This window comes from Pinus tabuliformis, chromosome 9 (genome assembly GCF_031772625.1).
Source record: "Pinus tabuliformis cultivar Carrire ecotype Pingquan chromosome 9, CPIR1, whole genome shotgun sequence".
Classification (NCBI taxonomy): domain Eukaryota; kingdom Viridiplantae; phylum Streptophyta; class Pinopsida; order Pinales; family Pinaceae; genus Pinus; species Pinus tabuliformis.
Genome location: NC_142307.1, coordinates 463844114 through 463851925, shown reverse-complemented (window position 1 = coordinate 463851925; position 7812 = coordinate 463844114). Strand labels below are relative to the sequence as shown.

Here is a 7812-nt window from a genome sequence, read left to right as displayed (position 1 = left end):
TTGCTGGCCTGGGGACTTCTTGATCAATGAAGTCCTTCAAACCGTTGTCCTCTAATACCTCTTCCATGCGATCCTTCCATGCTATATAATTCAAGCTGCCATCCAGGGCATACTCGAGTCTCAAACCATTGAACGCCATTGGTGAAATTTGAGATGTGATAAGAATTCAATTTCTATAATCAGGAACTTCAAACTTCAAACTTCTCCCTTCTTTGTATACTGTTCTCTACTTTGATCACCTTTTCTCTGATACCATGTAGAAATTTCCACTGTAGATCACCTGATAATGCAATATACTAAAGCAAAATACTTGATCTACTTCTACAAACAAACTTGCGGAAGCTTAGTCAATTTTGAGCAAGATCAAATAGAACACATATAACAGATGAAGTAGAAAAAATCACACATGAACACAGAAGAATACTCTGGGGAAAGCCTCAGCTAAAAAGCCCGATCTCTGTATTATCATACAAGTGGAAATATATCTGGATTACACAAAGCTTTAGCTCACAAGTTATCCAACTCTCAGTACAATCCCTCAATGCTGCTCAGAGACTGAATAGACACAACATATGCCTTCCCTCAGTCCTCCAAACCTCCTATTTCCTTGCGCAGTTTCTCCTGGGTCCTCTAGCTGCCACCTATGTGAATTGACCTCTCACACAACTACCAAACTCAGAAGTAACTGCGCAATCTCCAAGGAATGAATTCCTTCTACAGGCAAGAGATATCCTCAATGGAATATTCCTGCAACTGATAGTACACTATCCCATCATCTGATCTCAACTGGGTCTCTGATTGAAATGACATGCATGAGTTATTTATGAGAGAATATTCAGTTATCTGAAGTGTAGTAGTTACATGCATGCATGCATTAACTAACTGAACTCACAATCATTTCAACAAACTGTTGGAACAAATCTAACTGGACTTAACTCAGTTAACTGAGCTAACTAATTACAACTCAAAGTACAACTCATCCTGATCTCCTTAATCAAGGGATAACTTCCTCAATCAAAGGGGATAACTGTTGCATGTCTTCACATAGACTTCATGTTTGATTTTCTCTAACTAATTAACTCAAGATGAATTAATTAATTATTTTTCAAACAGCTAGTGAGACTAAATTCTAATTTTAATTCAGGTACTAATTAAAATTGGAATCTATCTCGAAATTCTATTTATAGAAATGCTATTTTTAGCATTTCTATTTTTTGCTATTTCCAACTGAGTTGGAGTTATCCTGAAATGCTATTTATAACAATGCTATTTTTAGCATTTCTATTTTTAGCATTTCTTGTTGCTATTTTCAACACTATGGGCTTGAAGTGCCACCTTTTCCTTCAGAGTCTGCGTCTTTTCAATGAACAATTGCTGATTGTTGACTTTAAACTCACTGACAACAGTGAGTTCTCGTTGTTCTTTGATCCTGAGTTCTTCCACGACTCCTTGAAGTAATGCATGTAAAGATTCAAGTGATAGCGCGGCAAGGTTCAGTCCCATGTTTGTGACTTTGTGAAGCAGTGCACACTATTCATCCGTGTCAGCGCGGAATGAACCTTCATGCAAGGGGAAGACTCTCACATCCTGCGGCCAGGCCATCTCTGCAACTGTACTTTTTCCTCGTGCCAAATTGCCTTGCACGCCACTCGCTTTCCCGACATCTTCCTAGATTCTAGTTGCCTGGAGCTGCAATTCACACAGATCCTTCTGGACGCCCCCAAGCGTTTGCATGTATTACTGCTCGAACAGCTGTATCACTTCCGTGGTGGTGTCCCAAATTTTATAGTTGATCTCATCGAGATCGCCCTCTGTTAATACCACGTGATCAACCTGTGTTCTATCATATTTTTTCTTCTTACACATTCCTCCTTGCTACTCCATGCCATGTCTTTTCAAATAAAGGGGATGTTCTGCCTGTCCTGAAAGCTCTTCTTCCTATGTCTGCAGTGAAGGTGACTTGTCACCTTTCTGGGACTCACGTTGTTCTTTTTCTGCCTGCTCCTTATCAGCGCGTTCCTGCTCAATGTAATCCTTTTCTGCATCTTCCATCTTGCATTGTTCTGTGAGGGTACATGCAGCTTGTTTAACTGCCTCCTTTCTTTTCTACGCAACAGAACTTCCTGTGCCCATGATTGTTCCAACATCTACTTCTGACGGGGCATGCCACTCTGCAGGCCATGACGATATAACCTCCTGCACAGCCGTTTCTGACACCAAATAGGGAAACTGGTGTCGTTTCTACTATGGATCCTTCCGCACTTGGATATAGACTCGGTGGAAGTCAGCCTTGAACGCCGCATAGGCTGACAACTGCATGAAAAAGGTTGGGGACAAACTCAGACGCTAATTTATTGCCATACGGAGATCCATTTCCATAAGAACCCAAAATATCTTCGTCTCTGCAATCCGCATGACATCCTTTGTGGACCATAACGAAGCGAATTACGCTACCTCTGGCAATCCTTCCTTGAGCGGAGGAAATTAGCTATCCTTTGGCAATTTCCGTGCAACGAGCACAATCGACAGAAACAACCAAGTGTAGTGGAATGACTTGGTTTCGTCTTAGGCTTCACGGAAGTTCGCTAGGAACTTCTGACAAAGGTATCTTACCCAATTAAATTGTATGCCTTTCGCGCACTGTGCAGTAAGGGAAACAACTGGCACCGAAACTTCATCCACGCGACATTTTCTCATCACCTTCTGTGCTAAAATCTGGGCAGTAAATTGAACTTCCTGGTCTGTTATGGAAATAATGGAATACCCTTGCAACCTTTTAAGGAGGTTGTAATCCCTCTTCATCCTCTCTACAAGATCTTTCTCCTTAGTCTTTTCACTAAACTCCTTAGTCGGGTTCACATCTTTGTAAGGCAGCCACGTCATTCTGTGAATTAGCATGTCCGTAATGGGGACAGGCCCTCCTAGCCATAAACATCCATCGTGCACCAGTGTGAGGAGATTGCGCACACCTATCATATTAATGGGGGTGCAGTGATAATGTGGCACCCACAACAGATTGAGCAACCCGGATTGCTTGACACCGTGGACCCATTCCTTCGTTTCCAGCACTGTAACACCTGTTTCTTCATAATAGACCCTCCGCATATATTTGTTTGTCACCAAGTGTGGAGGTGTGTGAGGTCCCAATCCTCCATTTTTAATAACGGGATCCTTGCGAGCCGAGCGCCTTCAAAAGGGACCTGCTTAGGTAGCAAGGGCATGGATATTATAAACTTCTCAGAATCTGGGTCCTTCATGACCTTTACTTTTCCCTTCCGTGGAGGAATATACTTGGGTAACCTTGTTATGGGTTCCACCCCTTCAACATCAATATCTTATGTTCCCTGGAATTCTTCCGCCTCTAGGTCCACTACTCTCTCTGGCTTCTTATCTTTCTTCTACTTTGCCTATGTTTCGGTATGATTTATTGGGGAAGCGCACACCGGCACCGAATTTTTTTGCTTTTCCTTTGCTATGGGTTGCTTCTCTTTCATTGCACTTTGTTTGTGTTTTGTCATGGTCTGTTTCGGCCTCAATGACCTCGGCGTCGTGGGAACCATAGGCATAGCCTCTACACTTGAGACTTCTGGTCCTGATGCGTTGGACATAGCTGCTTCTGAAATCAGGGCTTCGATGGGGTTGGTGGCAGTAATTCTCTCCATAAACAACTCATGGGCTTTGGGAGAAATGTTTTCTCGTGACAAGAATTCTTCCCAAAACACTCGGCTCATAGGCGAGAGACAACGAAATTCAGCAACAAATATAAGAGCACAAAGTGTTCTATGTTGGACTGGAACGCATAAGTTATAGGGAGTTTTGAATTCAAATCCAACTGTTCCCCCCAATTTCTAATAATAAATGTTGTTTCGGCGGCAAATCTTCAAAGATTTTTGCCTTAAATGTTGCCACCCTGCTCCACTTAACCGTCTTTTGGCCGTTAAGTCATGAACAATAACTTCAATGGTCACTTTCCTGCTGTGCTGCATGGTGCCTTCCCCCATGGTGCAACTTCCCGAGCGCAACTTCCTGGGTTGCATGTCCATTAGTCTTCACGCAGCTTGCTCGTTGTGTTATCCTCCCGGCTGGGCAGTGTAGTTTATAGTCCCGTGCTCCCTTGCAACTGGCTAGAGCACTAAGACTATCCTACTGCCATATAGTCATTGTGTAGGATCCCCTATATACAGCTTCAACTTGATCCCATTCAATTTTCCTGGGAAGGGTTCCCCATTCAACTTCACGAGCTGAACTGCACCGCAATCTATAATCTCTTTGACAATATATGGCCCTAACCAATGCATCTAGAATTTACCCAGAAATTTAGTGAATTTACTATCATATAATAGGACAAGATCATTTACCTTGAACGTGCGAATCTTGATATGGCGATCATGCCATGATTTTTTACACTCCTTCTGCACTTGTTGATGGAATCCTGACAAAAATTGATCTTCTTTGAGCTCTTTCAGCTGCGCAAGCCATTCCGTGGAGGCCTCGCAATCCGCCATACCCGTCAGATTTTCTATGCGTAGACTAGGCACAATATACTCCATCGACATTACAGCTTTGACCCCATATACTAATCTAAATAGCGTTTCCCCTATCATCTTCTTACAAGTATTCTTGTAAGCCCATAGTACTATAGGTACACGCACGTCCCAGTCATTTTGTTGCGCGTTACAGATCTTTGTCATCGCGTTCTCCAAAATTTTGTTAAAAGCTTCGACAATTTCGTTTGCCTGCGAGAGGTATGGTGTGCTCTTCTAGTTGTAAACCTGGAGCTCTTCTAGTTGTAAACCTGGAGCTCTTCAGTCAATGCACTGATCGTTTTGTTCAGAAAGTGTGTACCCCTGTCACTCATCAATACTTTCAGGCAGCCAAATCTAGTTAAGTCATACTCAAACAAGAATTTTGTTGTTGTATCCCCCGTACAATCTTTAACCGACTGTGCTCTCGCCCATCTGGTGAGGTATTCCGTCATGGTGATAATATAGCATTCACCCGTTTTCTTTCCATGGGGCTGAATTGGCCCAACAAAATCAATTTCCCACTTCTCAAAGGGCTACAAAGATACTTGAGGATGTAGTGGCAACTCATCTCTTCACGATGGTCTTCCAGTTCTTTGACATGCATTGCACGCCTTACAATACGCTTTGGAATCCTTCTGCAATGTCAGCCACCATAGACTTGCATGCAAAATCTTCTACATAGTTACCTTTCTTGCATAATGGCCTCCCGTAGCTCCTCCATGAGCTTCAACGAGAATTCTATCCCGCTCAAAGTCCGACACATATCTTCCCAATATTTCATCTGAACCCATCTTATATAAATGTCCTGCAATGATTGAAAAATCGGCCATGCGCAAGACTAATTCCTTCTTCTGCTGACTCGTATATCCTTCCGATGCCATCCCCGTACTCAAGAACTGAATAATGTCTACAAAATTGTCATTCGCTATGCGCAACATAAAGAGCTGCGCATATGGCAACCCTTCCTGTAGATTATTAGGCTCCTCTCCTATTTAGATCCGTGACAGATGGTCAAGTCCTGCATTTATCTTTCCTGGCTTCGCAATGACTTCAAAGTCATACTCCTAAAATAATAACAACCATATGCAAATATTCCCCCCCAACACAGGCTTGTTGACCAAGTATTTCAAGGCAGAATGATCTGTGTACATTTTGAAATGCCCTCCTAATAGATAATGCCTGAATTTTTGCAGTGCGTACACCATGGCCAATCCTTCATGCTCAATCGTTGAATAATTTTTCTCGGCCTTCGATAACTTCCAGCTTGTGAAGGCTATAGGATGGTCCATTTCACCTTCACAGGTCTGTGTCCGCACTGCACCCAACACAATGCAAGAGGCATCCACATCCACATGAAACTTCTTTTTCCAATAAGGGAATATCAATATCGGTGCAGTGACCATCTTTTCTTTCAACACATCTAAGCTGCACTGAAATTGTTCGTCCCAATAGAATGTTACATCCTTCTTTAGTAGTTTCTCCATGGGCGCAGTAATTTGAGCGTAAGCTTTGATAAATTTTCTATATTACCATGTATGTCCCAGCATCACACGCAACTGATTAACGTTCCTAGGGGCCTCCGAATTCACAATTACCACAATATTTGCAGGGTCCACCATCAATCCTTGCTTGCACACAACGTGACCTAGAAAGATCCTGAACGGAACAGAAAATATGCATTTTCTCAAATTCAGTGTGATCTGGTATCTGCGACATGTATCCAACATCAGGCACAAACTTGCTACATGGCACTTTACTAATCCAAACATCGTCCAGTCATCAAAGTAGACTTCCATAAACTTATGAATGAAATCTTTGAACGCAACTATGACTACGTGGGAAAATATCGCAGGCGCATTCTTGAGTACAAATAGCATCACATTGTATTGAAAACAACCCCACTCCATTGTGAAGGTTGTTTTGCTCCTATCCTCAGACACGTTATTAATCTGATGATACCCAGAAAACCCGTCAGTAAAGGAATAAGCCTCCTGCCCTCCATCATTGTCAAACACTTTGTCTATAAATGACGTTGCGAATGGGTTGTGGACACATGCATCATTAAGCTTGTGCAGATCTATGCAAATCTGCATTTCACCTTTTTGTTTCTTCTCTTGAACCACCATTAGGCTCACCCAATCAGATTCTTCAACAGGTTCTATGATACCTGCCTCCAACATCTTATCCAGCTCTTGGCAAACCTTTTCCTTGTATTTAGGATTAAAGTGATACGACCTCTATTTAATAGGCTTTGCGTCCGGTTTCAGAGTGATCTTCATAACCCCCAAATCACTAACTATGCCCTTCAAATCCAAAAAATTAGTGGGGAAGAGATCCTGGTATTTGCGAAGTAACTCAACAACTTTATCCACTGTAGCATCATCCCAATAATCTCCAATTTTTGCGAACTTCGGTTCCTTTTTAGTGCCAATGTTTACTTGCTTTGTCTTCAAGGGTGCGATGATGTCTGGGTTTTCTATTTGTGGGCCTTCGACTTCGTGTTGCCCTTCTGCCTCTGGAATCTTAATGTTTCTCGGATCTTCATCTTCCTCTTTAGCTGTTACATTATAGCATTCCAACGCATGGCGCAACTGGGTGCTCCTGTCTGTTGGACCCATTCCATAGGTTCCTTCAACATTCTAAAGATAACCGCCTTAATCACTTGTAGCTCATCATCAATGCTTGTGACATTGTCTTCAAAGCTGAAGGTCAATAAGAACCCTCCCTTCAATACATCCCATTCCATGGTGCCATGGTGGAACTCAGTTTCTAGATACCAGTTGATGGGAATTGTATCCAAAGTATCTCAAAATATGTGTACCCATTCTGGCTGCGGTTATGTTCCCCATGCTTTAGTCCATTTCACTAGGTGATCGCACGGATCATCCCTTCCATTATATTTCTCATCCATTCTGGTGTTAGCACGCCCAAACTATAACCTCATCATTCTTCAGTCATCCACCCATCCATCAAAACTATCCTTACGCATTCCCCACCATCGTGTAGGTGTAGCACGCAGTGCCAACTCTAACACTTGGAAGTGGTGATCCTGAGGGCCTTCACACTCAAATTCATCCAAAATAGATCTACGTCAGTTAAACCATCATAATAGGGTGATTTACTTACCTCTAACGAAACACAACGTAGCGACTTCGTCATGATATTGCATCACAATGTAGATACTTCATGCAAGAAATTCTGCCAGTGCTCCAACTCTTCATCTGAGTCAGAGGTGTAGGAGCTCTCCGAGTCCCATGCAATCCATCCATCTGCCGTCAGATTGATC

General features: G+C 42.6%; 1 protein-coding gene across 1 annotated transcript; it reads right to left on the bottom strand.

Moving 5' to 3' along the window:
- Window positions 1-6052: 6052 nt before the first annotated feature.
- LOC149149202 (uncharacterized) lies at window positions 6053-6619 on the bottom strand. The gene is made up of 2 exons (XM_089442413.1): window positions 6486-6619; window positions 6053-6233 (listed from the first exon to the last, which is right to left on the bottom strand). Exons 1-2 carry the CDS (start codon window positions 6617-6619, stop codon window positions 6053-6055), a joined length of 315 nt encoding a protein of 104 aa, XP_089298539.1.
- Window positions 6620-7812: the final 1193 nt, after the last annotated feature.

Excerpts from the sequence above, each read along its gene's own strand:
- LOC149149202 (XM_089442413.1), bottom strand. The coding sequence starts at position 6,619 with ATGCAGATTTGCATAGATCTGCACAAGCTTAATGATGCATGTGTCCAC. Across the intron at positions 6,234-6,485 it reads TTTACTGACGGGTTTTCTGG|ATACCAGATCACACTGAATT; the intron begins GTATCATCAGAT and ends TACATGTCGCAG.